Source organism: Lycorma delicatula, chromosome 8, assembly GCF_047948215.1.
Source record: "Lycorma delicatula isolate Av1 chromosome 8, ASM4794821v1, whole genome shotgun sequence".
Taxonomy (NCBI): Eukaryota; Metazoa; Arthropoda; class Insecta; order Hemiptera; family Fulgoridae; genus Lycorma; species Lycorma delicatula.
This window is the reverse complement of record NC_134462.1, coordinates 60,940,701-60,957,807: the sequence shown is the minus strand read 5'-3', so window position 1 is coordinate 60,957,807 and position 17,107 is coordinate 60,940,701. Positions and strand designations below refer to the sequence as shown.

Here is a 17,107-nt window from a genome sequence, read left to right as displayed (position 1 = left end):
TTAACTTATAAAGGTAATCAAATTTTATTTATATATAATTTTATTTTGAGCCTTCAATCGGTATAAATTTTTGCTCTAGTTGTAATCTGTTTCTAAAAAGGAATACGATTTGCCTGTGGTAAAAGGTCAAAGTTATAATAGGCTCTACTGGCATAATTAGAAAAAAAGTATGGCAAGTGTTGAGTTCAAAAAAAAATATCACCTTAGATGAATGATACCGCCTTAAAATGATAATAGTAGTTTCTTTTCTTTGTGGACTTTTTTCTAACAGTTCATTTTTTTTAAATGGAATGTTTTTTACGAAGTATAGTAACATTTTGTTGGCTTAACTCTTGCAGTGCTATCCACATATGTTAAGTACACATTGAGGTTAATAATAAACTTGTGAAAAAATATAACTAATTAGAAGTGATAAGCACATATAGCGTAATTGTAGGTAGCTAGATAAGTATTATTTATTTATTAAGGTATGATTTTGTATGGATGATTTTTTTTTTCAAGGATTCTACATTAACATATAATTCCAATGGTCGCCAAAGTGCTATTAGAATTAAACATCTGCCTAAAGGTACTGTACTATTTGAAATAATCCAAGAACGAAATGTAGTTGGTGTTGTAACCAAAGAACCACCGCCTCTGTCTAGTTACAATCAACGTAGTCCGACTAAAAATAACATCCAGGTAATATTGTAAATTTTAGTTCATTAATTATAAATTAATCCTCCTTTTCTTATTAATTCTAAATTTTAAAATATTAATGAAAGAATAATGACTGTTAATAGCCAAATAGCAGACTTTTGAAAGTTTGATGATGAATGACAGCTTAGTGGGAGATTATAAAACTATATCTAAATATATAGGAAATATTTTAACACAGGTAGTGTGGTAAGATCTTAGCATAATCGTAATATTTCAATAGTATTAATTTATTTTAAAAAAGAAATGTTTTTTTCATAATATATTTTCTATATTTACTTTATATAAAATTATTTTAATTTGCTATACTTGTCCTTTATAACTCATGGATCTTGTTCAAGAACTTCTTGTTCAATTAAGAAGTTCTTTTTAAGTTAGAGTTTTTGTAACTTTTATTTTCATAAAATTGAAAAATTATAGTTCAATCTGATTTACAGCATCAAGGAAGGTGAATCACCAGTTTGATCTCTTCAAATCTTTCAATCTCCAAATGATTATCACAAATGCAATTTTATATAGGAGATATTGCAAATATTATTCTAAACACAGCATAGTTAAATCCAGTGAGTACTTCTTGTTCTGATCGCTTATAATCTACCAATATCACATTATAAAGAGTTCTAGTTCAAAATTCTATAATCATTTGTTAATATCTCCTTTTCATCCAAAGTTTCCAGCTACTACTAATCCTGCAAAAACCAAGCCTGTCGATTCCATAAAAATTATCTTAAGTTGTTTTAAATTTTTGAAATTGTTTGTACTGATTTTAAAGTCAGTAACGTGGTTTATATCTTTATGTGCTTGTCTTAGTTAAAAATTGATAATTATGCATGTGCATTATTTTATAACATTCATTTAATGAATAATTAATTTTTTTTTTATATGTTTATGTAGTCCCCTGGAAATGGTGACAAACCTCCTGAATCTGGTATAATCTCTTATCAGTCAAATGGTAGTAAGAAGACTATAGCTTATTATGTAAAAGATTGTGATAAAGGAACACCTCATGAAGGAGATAAGGTAAGTTTTATATAAATCATATTTTGTTGAGGGGATAGTTTTAAAAAGATTTATTCAAGGCTAGCTCATATATTTTTTTTATTTTTGTAATTCATAATTTATCACACTATGTTTTTGAGTTTCATTAAATTTATAAGGATTTTATTTGCTAAATTGGTGTAAAGTATAAAAATTTGTTACTAAAGCGGTTATGAATTGTTATTGTTACATTATCAGGTTATTATATATTAATCCTTGCTAAGTGGTGAACTTTTGTAGATTTTCACATGTTTGTTGTCATTCTACTTTTATTATTTTTCACACATTACTATGAACTGTTTGCACTTTATATATAAATGTTTTATAATGCATACTGTATTCTGTTTTTTAGTGGATAACAGTTAAATGATACCGCCTTAAAATGATAATAGTAGCTTCTTTTCTTTGTGGACTTTTTTCTAACAGTTCATTTTTTTTTAAATGGAATTTTGTTGGCTTAACTCTTGCAGTGCTATCCACATATGCTAAATACACATTGAGGTTAAAATTTCTGTATTCTTTCTAATTAATGTCGTGATATGATATTAAAATTAATATAATTGTGAATAACGGTGCGATTAGGTCATAAAAAGTATTTCATTATTATATAACATATCAATGAATCACTATCATAAAACAATTAATCGGTTAATGCATATGTACTATTAAACTAAGGTTTAGTCAGCATGCTTTAAAAAGTGATGTTTAGTCATAAAAACTTTTTTTCTATCTTTTAGTATTTATATTTGAAACGATACTTTTTTTAAAAACTATTATTTATTGAGATCACAAATAAATTGTGTTATGCGAAACTACTTATTTATTAAACTAAAAGCTGTGATTGGTCAGTAGAAATTTACACTGTTTACTCATTAATAGTCATGTTTTCTGACATCACTTGAATCATCTGATGAATATGAGATTATTATTGATTCATTAAAGTCTGATTTAAAATTTTTTGAACATTTTCTGCTTCAATGTACTGTAGTTCAATTTTGTTGTACGAGGGTGAATTAGATTTAAATGGTAATTTTGTAATTCTACGCAGCAAGCAGTTCCAAACCAGATGGTAGAGTGGGGGGTTAATGTTTGGTGTCTTAGAGAAGGGGGAATCAGTGTGGTTAGCTCCTCCACTCTGTTCTGTCACCAGTACAGCTGTGAGTAAGGAAGAGGTTTCGTCATCTGTTTCACAATGTATTATAAAGTTTTTAACTAATGAAGTTGTTACCCGTGGAAATTTTAACTTGTTTAAAGTTACAGTTTGGGGATGCTACACAGTTCCAGAACCGAGTGTGTACATGTTATAGACAGTTTAAGGGTGGGCGAGAAAGTATAGAAAATAAGTCATGATTGACGCCCAAGGTCAAGTTCCACAGCTGACAATATCTATGCTGTTCAAGAGCTTATTGAAGGTGATCGCCAGTTCACTGTTGAAGAAATTGCATCAGAAGTGCAGAAGTCAGTTACGGGAGTGCTCAATCCATTATCACTAATCATCTTAGCTTCAGAAAAATTTGTGCTCGATGGGTTCTGAGGTTGTTGACCAAAAATCAAAAACAGGTCAGGTTGGAGATGTATGAGAGACTTCTGGCAATTTTTGCAAGAAGGGGACGATTTTTTGAGGCTCATCATCACGTGTGATGAGACATGGTTCCTTCCTTGCACTCTGGAGTCAAAAATGGCAAGTAAGGAGTGGCAAAAGAAGGATGAGGGCTGCCCAGTGAAGGCCAAAACCTGTCTTGTCAGCCAGAAAAGTTCTTGCAACAATTTTTTTTTGACTCGAGGGAAGTTTTACTCATTGATTTTTTTTCACAATCAACAAACTGTGAATGCAGCTTACTACTACCAGCTGCTATATTCAACAAAAGCTGCCTACTAAAACAAAAGATGGGATATGCCCATCAGTGATGTCATAACTTCTCCATGACATCACCAAGCCGCATACCGTGTCTTTGACAAGGGATAAATTGGAAAATATGCACTGGGAAACCCTCAACCATCCTCCCTACAGTCCATATTTGTTGCCCTGTGACTATTTTTGTTTGTGTTCTTGAAAGAATCACTTGGAGCAGTACAATTTGAAAGCAATGATAACATCAAGGAGTGCGTGCACAATTGGTTGATGACTCTTCCTCAAACTTTTTGTTAAGAAGGACTATTAAAGCTTTCAAATCATTGGCAAAGGTGTGTAGATCGTGCAGGAGACTATATAAAGAATTGATGATGGTATAAATGAATTGTGTATATTATTAATCAATAAAATTTATAAAAAAAGTATTACTGTTTATATTTGATTTACCCTCGTACTGTTCGTTTGGCATTACTTGCCATTTAAAACTAAACAATATTAGTGTGAACTGTTTGTATAATTATCATTAACTACCTCTTTTATTAGTTTAGTAATTGAACTGAATTGTTAATTAAAATTGCAGTAAAATAGTTGCAAAAATGTCAAATATTATATTGTTCATAAATTTAAATATATGCTTTGTTTTTGGGTAAAATCATAAATTACTGTTACAAAAGCAAGTCCCTCTTTAGATTGATTTTATGTTTTTTCATCTTCGGATGGATATTGTGGTAGATGCTGTCAGCCACATTTCCAGTGCCGTGGTAATGCTTTCTAGTAATTGGTGGTGGGAGCTTCTTAACACATACAGTACTCTACTTGTACATTACACATATTATTATTATTATGTTGCATCAGTTTTGCTTTTGTTGTCTGGACAAATTAATTGCATTAATTGAACTATAGCTATTAACGTATAAAAAGCTTTTTTTTATATATATATAAGCTTGAAGCTTGTGCGTGGGATATGGAAATGAAATTTTTGTGGTTTACGAAAAATGCCATGCCTGACTGGGATTCAAACTCATGAACTACAGATGAAAGATTGAGACACTACCATTCCACCCAATGATTGACATAATTTATAACATAGATGTTAATTTGTACACTTATAACAAATTAAACTGCATTCTTTATAACCATTAAAGTTGTCATTGTTTTTTTTTTTTAGAGAATTTTTTCTATGAGAAAACAGTTTTATATATATATTATTTTCTTGAACATTACAACCACTGTATAAAGTAAATATTATATAATAATATTTTTTTATGCCACTAGATATAGTTCATAAAAAGTAAGAACACTTATGCCTATTTGCCTAGGTACTTTCCTTGTTTCCAGCTCTATCATCAGCAGACTTATTTATAAAATGTACATAATTAAAATATAAAAATTAAAATGATCTATAGTCAAAAATATTAAAAATGTTACATGTTTATGTTGTTATCATATTTAAAAACAACCCATTATAACCCATTGTATGGTACAGAATCTATATTTCTGTGGGTTTTTTTTGCAGAAAGTTTTGTAATGTAACATGATGGATATAGGTTGTTTTTAAATATGACAACTATACGTGATGACATTTTTGATATTTTTTACTATATAAATTTTTAAAAGTAATATTTTTAATTTTCATATTTAATTATGTGTATTTTTATAAGCAAGTGCTGATGCTCATAAAGTACTTCAGACAAATAGGTAAGTGTTCTTACTTTTTACAAACTGTATTTGATGGTATAAAATAATAATAATAATAATTATTATTATTATTATTGTATAATGATGTGTGTATATATATATATATACATACTATAATATTTTGAATATTCAAATAATTTATTATTACATTGACTGCTGTGTTAATGAAATATAAACCACCAAAACACAGTAATCAGATAAAGTTAAACTTACCATATTAATTTTTCCAATAACTAGTTTTTGCAGTATTCTGCATCTTCAGTTGATATTAAATTATATCTCCTACATTAAAACATTGATATAGAATTTACTAACTGAAGATGTGGAATCCCGCAAAAACTAGTTTGTGGTAAGTTTAACTTATCTAATATCTGTGTTTTGGTGAATTATATTTCATGTAATATTAAATAATATATATATTTTATTATTTAATCGTTAATAGAATTTTTATTAAACCAGATTTAATAAAGATTTTTAAAACTTGCTATAAGAAATTTAATACTTATTTGAAATACAAAAGTAATTTATTTAAACCAAAAATATTGAAACTATTTTAAAATAGAGCCACATAATGCTTCTGTTTTTCAAACTAGTTTATTTTATGATATTCAGTTCTTTTCAATGTATAAGCCTTTTATATCACAACAAAATGACCCAAATCCTTTCATTTAGCTATGAATATCTAATTTAAAAAAAAAAAATTACGATTTGATTAATGAGTGCCATAAAGTTATGCTACCCTATTTTTTATTTAATTATAATGCAAATATATCAAATTTTAGCATCTGATTATTTACTGTATCTTATTTCAGGTTGAATTTAATGTAAGTCAAGTGAAAAGAAATAAAGAATTAATTGCAACGGAGATTGTAATTATTAAATCACAAAATCAGCAACAGTCAAACACAAAAAATGGTATCGGTCCAAACCAGCCATTATGTCGGGGTTTTATTGCAGCTTTGAAAGATGGTTTTGGTTTTATTGAAACAATTGCTCATGATAGGGAAGTTTTCTTTCATTTCAGGTAAATCCTTTTTTTTTACAATCCACAAGTTTTTTTTTAAGATGTTAGGATTTTAAAAACTTGTTAGGTTTTTGAAATTGTTAACAATTTATCATTTTGATTGATTCTTACTGTCCTGCGCAAGTTTATGTATTAATAAATTGTCATTAGTAATCTTAAACGCAAGTATCATTCAGAAAGTACAGAAAATTTTTTTGATAAATTAAATCAAACCATAATTAAAAAATATAATTATTTGGTTTTATTTTAAAAAGAAATTTATTTGGATTGCTTGTTATTCTTGAAAATGGCTTTTTCATTTTTAGTAGTGACTTATAATCATTTACCTATAGCCATTTCAGTTACGGGAATTTACATCATAGTTGACAATAAAATCTATTGCTCTAGTCTCCATTTCATTTTATTTATTCATATCTCCAATAATCATGCCCTTTACTTGGTACTGCTTTCCTACTCCTTTTTTTCCAAGCATGACTATGATTCAAACCCAGAATTTTCCAAATGAAGAGCTATTACTCTATAGCGCATTGTTATAGAAATCCACGGCTAGGTTGTTAGTCGCTAAGAGGCAGTGTTTTTTATATGATCATCACTGCAAATTAAGTGTTTCACAGTAAACATCTGAATTTATTGTTATTCCACTTAGAAATGAAACCTATAACTAAGAAATCGTCCCTATCTCAGAGTGGCCATCATCATTTTCTGTGTGGTCTGAGTTAGCTTGACATATGCTATGGTTTTGATGATTTCCTAACTGATGTCTTTGCATTGATTACAGTGGTCAACATGCTTTTTGTCTAATGACAAAAAGATCTCATACCAAGCTTTTTTGTCTCATACCAAAAGGTGTACTTAATGCAGTTTTTTTATCCTGTTTTCAAATATGTATTCACAATTTCTCCATCACCCACGGTTGTTTGTTATTTTAATTTTTTTAAATATTTTAAAACATTTTTTTGTCCATGTGTAAGTAAAAGCTCCCTAGAACATTGTAAATACGGAACCAAATGAGCTAATTCAAAGGGTAGTGTTGCTACTGTTGTGCAGGTTCAGACGTGTATAGACAGGCAAATGTGATCTAGGGTAGCACACATTCATCAGAACGATGCCAGTTGTGAGATAGTAGTGAAGCAGTAAACACATCTTTGTGACTGCTTCGTCTGTCTGAATTATTGTGTATTACATATTTACAACTTTATTTCTTTTAATTAGTCGTTAGTTACAAAATGCCTAAAGTTTGTTTAAATCATCCTAACAATTTTTGTTATGTGGTGAAGTGATGCTCAAGTCCCAAAGGCAAAACCTTAACTCCATTACTAAAAAGGTGTTATGAACTTTATTTTGGGGTTAAAGTCAGGGACCAAACAAGGGCCTGGGCCCCACATATCTGTTGTTTATCATGTTCTAGGCTTCTCTCTGGGATAAATGGTACATGCCATGAGCCATTTGCTATCTCTATGATTTGGAGGCACCCAAAGATCATTCTTCTGATTGTAATTTCTGCTTAACAAACATTAAAGGGATTACATCAGAAACAAAACATACAGTGGTGTATCCTATCTTGCAATCTGCAATGAGATCGGTTCCACACTGTGAAGAATTGTCCATACCAAAGCCTCCAGAACCTGTGACATTAGATGAAGAGAGCTCAGAGTCTGATGGAAGTAAGGAAGAAAAAGAAACAGATTCTGGTGATACAATTTTTGAACAAAGCAGTTCATCTGCACCTCACTTATTGACTCAAGAAAATCTTGTGAAATTTAAAGTTATCCAAAGAACAATCTAAACTGCTTGGTTCGCAGCTAAAAGGATGGAATCTTCTTCAAAAGAATACAAAGATATGTATTTATCGTAATCGTCATTCTGAATTTAAAGACTATATTTCTGAAGAAAATGGCTTAGTGTTTTGTAATGACATTTCTTCTCTTATGGCGACATTTTGTATTGAACATACCCAACAGAATGGCACTTCTTCGTTGATTCCTCTAAAGTTAGTTTAAAAGCTGTGCTTCTGCATAATGGCAATAAATTCCCATCAGTACCTGCAGCTCACTCTGCTAGTATGAAAGAAACTAATGCATGATGAAATGTTTGAGAAACTATTGAATCCACTGGAGAAACAGCTTGGCAAGCATTCAAAAATGTTACTCAGTTTTTTGGGAAATCGCAAGGCAGAAAATTACCGTGATATTGTCAACGATCTTATAACATCTTATAAAAATTTGGGTTGTAATATGTCCTTAAAAGTACACTTCCTGCACTCGCACCTAGATTTCTTCCCAGAAAATCTTGGCGCAGTGAGCGATGAGCACTGGGAACACTTTCATCTGGAGAATTCAGCTGTGAAAAAGAGATATCAAGGCAATTGGAATCCTAATATGCTGGCCGATTATTGTTGGACCATCAAAAGGGATGCTCCACAGGCGAAATATAGCAGAAAATCATCATTTCTTACTTTCAAGGTGAGATAAAGGTTTGAATATTGTGTAGTTAAGAATGCAGAAAGTATTAAAATGTTTGAAATCATAAATGCCTGTCTCAGAAACCTTGAATGATGGGGAAAACTGATATATTTGAATTCAGGAGAAAAAATACAATCAGAATCACATTTTTTTCTTCCCGAGACAAAAAAATTATTTTTTGTTTCCCACTGTTATCGTTTACTTTTAGCATTTTTAGTCAGCATTTTTATTACAGATCTGTTTTCATTACTGTAAAGATATGATTAAGAAAATCGTTACTCTCTTGTGTTTATCAGTGAAGAAATTTCAAGGTCATAACCATTTGATTTTTCTTGTTTACAAATAATAAATAGCTCAGGATTCCATGTGGCACAAATTTATTTATATCCAAGATTATTTAACGATTTTGTTTAGGGGAGATCTTGAAATCTGAAGGAATAGGCTGTGTAGTTTACTAGTGAATCATGAAGCCTTATTAATTATAAATAGCCAGAACGATTTTCATTTTGAATATTTGATCATGCTTCATTGAACACAATGCACAATTTTCTGATAGTCAGTTCATTTATTAACTTGTTACCATAAGGTAATTTGATTACAAGTAAAATTTTTCTTACATTTGAAGGTCCTATTTTTTTAAGTGTCAGATTACAAGTTAAATGTTATTCATTGTATTGTGTTGAATCATTTTTTTCTATTGAGCTCATTAAGAGCTGGAATTCTGTTTTACCATGTTAAAATACTGATTGGGAGTATTAGTCAAAATTTACTTACTTTAATTACATATTGTTAAAAGTCATGCAAAAAGTTACTATCAAATTTTAGAAAATTGTGAAGAAATGCTTAGTATCTTTTTTTTATCTTGCAATAATTGTTCATTGGCTAAAGAGAAAAATACTTTACATTTCAGTGTCAAAACCTGACTGACACTGTGTCTAGATAAAAGAGTTCATAATTTCGCTCAGTAGTGGTATATATTTTTAATATGTGACTGAGAATCCTCTAATAATTCACAAATCAATGAACAGAAATCATTTCTTACGGTTATTCAAATTTGAAACATGAAGCCATGTTTTAATGTAGTTAAGAGAAGTTTTCTTTTCTTACCAAAATATAATTTAAAGCTTAAAATTTCATCTTTTGTGATGTTAAGATTAATAAGTCATATGTTTAGGACCTATAATCCTTAAGTTCAGTTCTTGTCTGGGTAGATAGTCATAATAACATTGGAATGAAAATGTTGTAACTTTTGCTGTCATTTTGTACTGACTGATTATTTTTGCTGTGTTTTGATTCTGATATTATTACAGAGGTGTGTGTGTGTATTGTAAAAGTTCTATTTGATGTGCAGGGTAAAAAATTATGGAAATTTATCTGTAAATTATTCCTTCAGTTTATATTATTAATATTTAGTAATATTTTTTCATGTCTTATTTTCCTATAAAATAATTTTGTAGATATATAATCAATGTTCTGTCTTAATTAATGCATGATGAATAGAATATTGTGTGGTATTGTTTAAAATTTATAAGCAGGCTTGTTATGTTTTTTAAATTATTTTCAGTAGTTTGATTTAATGTTGACTTTTTCCAAAAAAATTCCATAATATGTGATAAAATTACTATTAGTGACTCAATAAAACAAACCATACTAGGTGTCTTAGATATTATTATAAAACATTGATTATTCTTATAATGGTGGATTTTGCATGTTAACAGTAATTTTGATGGTGATGCAAACACGTTAGAGTTGGGAATGGAGGTGGAATATGTATTAGGAAGTAGAAGTTCTTCTGGAGGAAGTTGTTTGTCTGCTGAGAATGTAAGAGTGCTGCCAAAAGGTACTATAGATCTTGGTGTTACTATTGGTGAAGAGGTTTTTAATGGTAAAGTTGTACGACCTTTGAGAAGCGTTAATCCTGATCAGCCTCAGTACGCTGGTCTAATTCAAGTCAATAGTGAAGCTGGTAATTATTGTATCAATATTGTATTTGGTTATGATTATATAGTTATCAAAATTCTTTAACTTGAATTATTTTTGTTTTTAAAGTAATTCATTCCCTTACAATGTACAGCACTTTGTTTATTTCTATTCCATCCTGAAAGCATAAAGCATAGTACAGAATTTGAACTTTTTATTTTTCTGCAAAATATATTTTTTCCTACAGATGACTGAGATTGCTGACAGTTTTAATAGAAATTTCTCCTTTATAACTTTTTTCTGGCCTGTTGATTATTGAAATTATGAAACTGTGTATTCATTTTAATATTATTGTTAAAATATATCATTCATGAAAAAAAATTTCTACCTGTACTAAGAGCTGAGATAGCACTTTTTATTTCAAAAGGCCAACCATCAGAAAAATCTATTCTGATGCTTAAGCAATAAATAAAACTATTCATAAATATTTTTTTTCTTTTTTTAAATATATCTTAATAAAGTTATGGTAAATTTACATTAATGTAAAATAGGCTAAAGTTGGAGTTTTGTTTTGCATGATGGGCTATAATTTCTCTGCTGGTTTTCTTAAAATTAATTCAAACTCAATTATAAACCAGAAAAGAAAATGATTTAATTTTCCATAAAACTCTTTTTTCCTTATATATATATATATAGATTTAACTCTTCAAAAACACACTTTTTCTTTCTTGACTTTTACAATAGTTATTTGCTTGTTTACGGATAAATTACCCTGATTAGGCAGTTCTATTGTGATTTGATTGTCCCCTTCATCTTCTCTACCCTTTTCCTTATCCTTTATTCCTTAAAGGAATAAGGAAAGGAATGATAAGTTTTCAACCATTAAGACAGGTCCTTCTGTATCTACTCTCCATCATACAAGAATCTTAAGAATCGAAAAGGGAGCAGTCAAATTTTGACTATTGAGAAACATACAAACATACCTATAAGCTGTATAAATGCATAACGCTGTTAATGATTATACTTTTTAACAATTACAAAGAATTTATGTTTAAGTTTAGTACTGGAAATTTTCCCTTACCCTGACTAAAAGCTTCCTGTGATTTTATATAACCAATAAAGGTATTATTTTGTCAGAAGAACAACCCTAGTCTGTAACATCTTTTTAGTATTAAATTTTTTTTTCTAAAACTAAGGTTGAAACAGACGACACCCCTTTAATTGGACCTTTATTAATTTCTTTCAGAAATTTGATTTGTTTGTGTTAATTTAAAGCCTAATTTCCAGAACTTATTTGATTTTATTTTTCTACTTATATTAAGTGAGATCTGATCTGACAGTCTAGTATGATATTTTGATTTTAATTTAAATAATTTTATTTACAGAAAACGAAGAAGGAGCAGAATATGAATTTGGTATAACAGGGTTGACAAATAAGAGAGAATTACTGCAAGATGGTGATCCTGTACAATTTCAGGTCGACTCTGATGGAAGAGCTGCTAATATAATTGCAATTAGAAAGAAGAGGAAAACTACAGTTGATGCTATTAAAGGTATGCTATATTGTAAAAATGTTCATATTCAATTTGTAAAAATTGATTATGCTATCTTAAATTTACTTAAAAATAATTCTTTTTGTAAATATCTATTATTAAAAATATAGTGACTGAAATCGTAAATATAAATTTTCTATTTATATAGAAGCCAAATTGAAGTTTGACAATAGTCTGAACCTTCTGTTAGTTAAAGATAAATCAATTTTTTTTTTGACACTAGTCTGTAAGATTAAAATAAGATGTTCCCAGTACTTTTACATTTTGTATGTATTCTATGTTGTTTTGTATGCGTATGTGTTTTGTAATGATTTTTATCATTCTGTTTTGAATAACAGAGTGATTTTCCATTCTGGAATCCTTCACATGTTTTAAGTTTTTGTCTCGGATTTTGTGTGTTTCTATCTTTGCTTCCTTTAGATCTTTGAGCTGTTTTAATTGCTTGGTAACAGTCTTCCTCATGTTTTCTTGGTTAATCTGTTTTCATCCATTTTCATCATGTGTTTGTAGAAGGCAAATCTGTGTTTCCTAATTGCATCTGATAATTTGTCTACTTGCTAATAAAGTTCATTTGGTTTTTTCATAGTTTCTAATCCTCTTCTGCTTTTCTGGGTTCTAGAATTTGCTTTTCTATGTTTCAAGTTTGTTTTTTCCCCGTGGTGCATAACCTTTATTGTGTATTTGCCTGTGTATAGTACCTGGGTTTTACTGCGGTAGATAATGCCTGAGTCTCCCTGTTTTTGGGCTTTGTTTCTTGTTATTTTGTTACTATATGTATATTCTTGGTCATTACATAAGTTTTGTGATCCTGTTTGTTTTTTTTAAATAGCCATTTCCTTCAATATGCTCTGACCTATTCTTTGGCTGTGTTTTTACTTTTCTGCTAGGATTTCATTTGTAAATGCTGAGGGATCGGATCAAGAGATCTTTTCTTTTGGGTTCTAATCTTTTTTTTGTTGTTTTTGTTATAGGTGAGTCTGAGAAATGCCATTTATGCACCTCCCCATAAATTGGGGAGTGTCGGACTCTAGGTTTTGCTAGATGTTATTAAGAGCTTATGTGTACCCACACCCTACCGACTAAAACTCATATCACACCATTTCTCCTCCTCCAGGATCGGTCCTGCAGCTTAAGCAGTTATACTCAGCTCCCGATGGACCAGACCTGAGGACTAGGTTTATTGTGGTAGCGGCTGTGCTCTAATCGGAATTAATTTACGCGTCCATACACCAGTAGGTGAGGTGTTCCAGGCCTCCTGCCACTCGGCCAGAAGTAAGTCCTTAGCCTCGGTCTTTGTCATACCAAGATAAACCTGCTGGAGCATCAATGCACACAGCCGCACTGGGGGAATCCTGGAGATGACCTCAATAGTGTTTCGCGAAACCGTGCGGTATGCGGCCGCAATGTTCAACGCAGCACGTCTTTGAAGTGATGATATTTTATCTACATTCCTTTTCTTTTCAAGGGCCTCTACCCACGCAGGGACGGCATAAAATATGATAGAAGAAGCCACCGTCAATATTATACGTTGTCTAGAAGCACGAGGACTTTTGTGGTTACGCATAAGCTTACTAAGATTATCTGTCTCAGTATTAACTGTCTCAGCATGTGCCAAGGTCTGCTGAAGGTGGACGTTGTATTTTCGGCTCCTCTCCAACCACATGTCGAGGTACTTAACGCACCCCGACGTGGGAATACTGGTCCCAACAACATTAATTTGCATTTCTCGCAGTCTTCTTCTCCCGACCAATGCTACTACGGAGGTTTTATTAGGTGCTAACTGTAGTCCTCTCACCTCAAGCCATCAACTCATTCGCCGGACCGCATTATTGGCTACCTTCTCTACTACTGCTTCAGTGTATCCGACCACGAGGAGAGCCAAATCATCTGCATATGCAACAAGTTCAACGTCCCCATCAAACTCAATTCTCAAAAACGAGGTCCCACAGGAATGGGTCGAGAACCGATCCCTACAGAACCCCACCAAACATGTCAAAAACCAACTCACAATATTCTTCCTTTTAACCTTTCGGGGGTTTTAACCTTTCTGCAATGTAGGTAACTGTCAATTATGCCTAGGAGAGAGATATTGTTCTCTCTCAGCACATCAATAATTGTTGGGCACTGGAGACTACCAAAGGCGTTGCTGATGTCTAGGAGGACCACTAAAAGGATCCTGCATCAGCCCAGTGCCACTACTTCGATCTCTAGCCCATTCAGTTACACGTTTCAATGCTTCAATTATGGACTTCCCCCTAACAAAGCCATATTGATCAGGGGAAAGCCCACCTTTCACTTCCACCTCGCACCAGAGCCTGTCAGTGATAATTCTCTCCAACAGCTTGCCCAGGGTGCTGAGCAAGCATATCAGACGGTATGAGACACCACTCCCAAGCATGTCTTCTTTGGCACCAGGACCAACCACGCTTCCTTCCAACAGGAAGGAAAGCGACAGCTCTCCAAAGCTGTATTATAGGCGTCCAGTATGACCCAAGGATGTCTTGTCACCATTAATTTAACAAGCAATCCAGGGACCTCGTCCAACCCTGGGCTCTTATCTGCACTAATTCGCTTGGCCGCCAGACTCAACTCCTCAATGGAGAATCTTTGCTCATGCTCCGAGGCTATCTCATTCCACGGAGCTTCAGCTACTGGGAACAGCTCCTCGATAACCCGAAGGGTTGTCTCTCGTGATAGAGGGGGTATGGGTGCACCAAAGTTCATGACAATTTTATACGCACCCCCCCCTCAGAATAATGTCCAGATCTGCTACCAGCTCCACCCAGGCTTTTGCCTTGACCTCCTTAATGGCCACATGAAGGGACTTTCTTGCTTACCTTTCCAATTTTATTTTCTTCACACTGTTTTCACCATTCTGCTGTTATCTTTTCTAGTACTACATTAAACAAAATTGGCAATAATCCACCTCCTTGTCTTACTCCAGATTAGTTTTTGAGTGCTTTTGACGATTTCTGTTTCACCTTTATGTTGGACGTCGTCCCTGTTAGTGTTTGCTTTTATGAGATTATTAGTTTGTTATTTACTCAAATTCTGCAAAGGTATTGAAAAGGGTTTGTCTGTCTATGTGTTTTGAAGTCTTCTAAAATTACTACAGTAGTTGTTTTATTTGATTGTTTGTACAATTGGAGTTTTGTTTTTAGATTAGGTATCTGTTCTGCACATGACCTACTTTTCTAAAGCTTCTTTGACATTTGTTTATTTAGTAGCCAAGTTGTTCTCTAATTGGTTTGGGATCAATTTGGAAAGGATAGGATCTTGTATGTTACTGACAACAGAGAAATTTTTCTGTAGTTTGACATTTTTTATGTAGTGGGTGAATTAGGGCTAGTTTTCACTTTGAGAGTTTTTGTGTTATCTATATCCTTGTGATTTCTTGGTGGTTTTGTATTTTTGAGTTCTCTCAACTCAGAAACAAAAAATTTTCTGTTCATTGTATTTAAAAAGATATATACAAGTACATTCTTTTTATTAGTTTTTATTTAGATTCTGTGATTAAAATTTGAATAATTGATCCATTTTATAATTATTTTTTCATAAGGTTTATTTGGATTTTTGACATTTGAAGTTGAGGAAGGTAAAAAGTTATTTTTTCATACATCTGAAGTTAAAGATGGTGTGCAGTTACAGCAAGGTGATCAAGTGGAATTTGTACTCGTTGTTAATCAGCGTACTGGTAAATCCTCAGCATGTGACATCACCAAAATTAGGTGGGTTTTTATTTATAATATTTTGTTTACAGTTCTTTCATGTATGTTCATTATTTTAACTGGTTTTTAGTTCACATTTTTACATAAACATGTTTTTATAATTAATAAAATTATAGGTTAAACTTCTTAATTAATCCATTCATGCTGCTGATGTTTTGTGTATACTTAGAATGATTTTGATGTCACACTGCCAATATCTGGTACAATTGGTACAAACTAATTGTAGCATATATATTTAGTACTTCTAGGTGGCATATGATGCAAATATATATTTTTATATGAAATGTATATTGTATCGTAGCATTCACAACATTCCAGAGATTTATGTAATTATTCTGAATAGAATTGCATAATATGTGGTCTACAAAGACTGCAAAATATTTACACAGAATATGTTAAAGTTCAATCTATTCATTCCAATTTTTACTTAATATTAATTTTGGATATTTTATTCATTTCTATTACTACTTTTTTATTTATTACCTTAAATTAGAAGGTTTGCTGATAAAATTAACAGTTATGTTATCATTATTATTATTAGGCAGACAGTTTTTTGATTCTGTTGTCTAACACATCTTCAGAAGATGGTATGCAATATTCTAAATGCTGCTCTTTCATATTTTTGTCGGTAAGATTTCAGTAATATTATCAGGATACAATTCCTGATACAATCTGCTTCAGGAATATGCCAAGACAAAAGCAATAAGTACAATCGCCTTTGTGAAAATTGACCTGTAATTTGGTAAATCAGATTAATTTGTGGTGTGCTCTATTGTTCTCAGAATAATTTTTGGCACATTTAATTTCCCTGTCTAAAATTATTTATTGACTTTTATGTTGTTAATATTAAGAATATTATAATTTATGAGGGATGCTTTACAATTTTGGATAATACAGTTGTTATTCTTTACAGTTAACATTAATTAACCCTTCCATGTTGGCTTGTGTTACAAAGTGCCACTCTGTAAAAAGAATATATGCAGCAGTTTAATAAATTTAGATGAATTTGTTTAAATCAGTGCCTTCTCCAGTTTACATTTAATAAAAATACTTTTATAAAGGTCTGACAATAAAAATTTGGAATGAACTGTTGATTTTTTCAACCAAAACAGGTTAAAAGATGAGTCAGTTTTTTG

At 31.3% G+C, this 17,107-nt stretch overlaps 1 protein-coding gene across 4 annotated transcripts in view; it reads left to right on the top strand.

The window, feature by feature from the left end:
* The window catches only part of Unr (cold shock domain-containing Unr), an 84,007-nt gene that overhangs the window by 58,790 nt on the left and 8,110 nt on the right, over positions 1-17,107 (top strand). For all 4 annotated transcript variants that reach the window (XM_075373308.1, XM_075373309.1, XM_075373310.1 and 1 more), the window contains 6 exons: positions 502-681; positions 1,591-1,716; positions 6,097-6,308; positions 10,489-10,736; positions 12,076-12,243; positions 15,803-15,971. In XM_075373308.1, the coding sequence (XP_075229423.1) occupies positions 502-681; positions 1,591-1,716; positions 6,097-6,308; positions 10,489-10,736; positions 12,076-12,243; positions 15,803-15,971 (1,103 nt within the window). The remainder of the gene's footprint in view (positions 1-501; positions 682-1,590; positions 1,717-6,096; positions 6,309-10,488; positions 10,737-12,075; positions 12,244-15,802; positions 15,972-17,107) is intronic.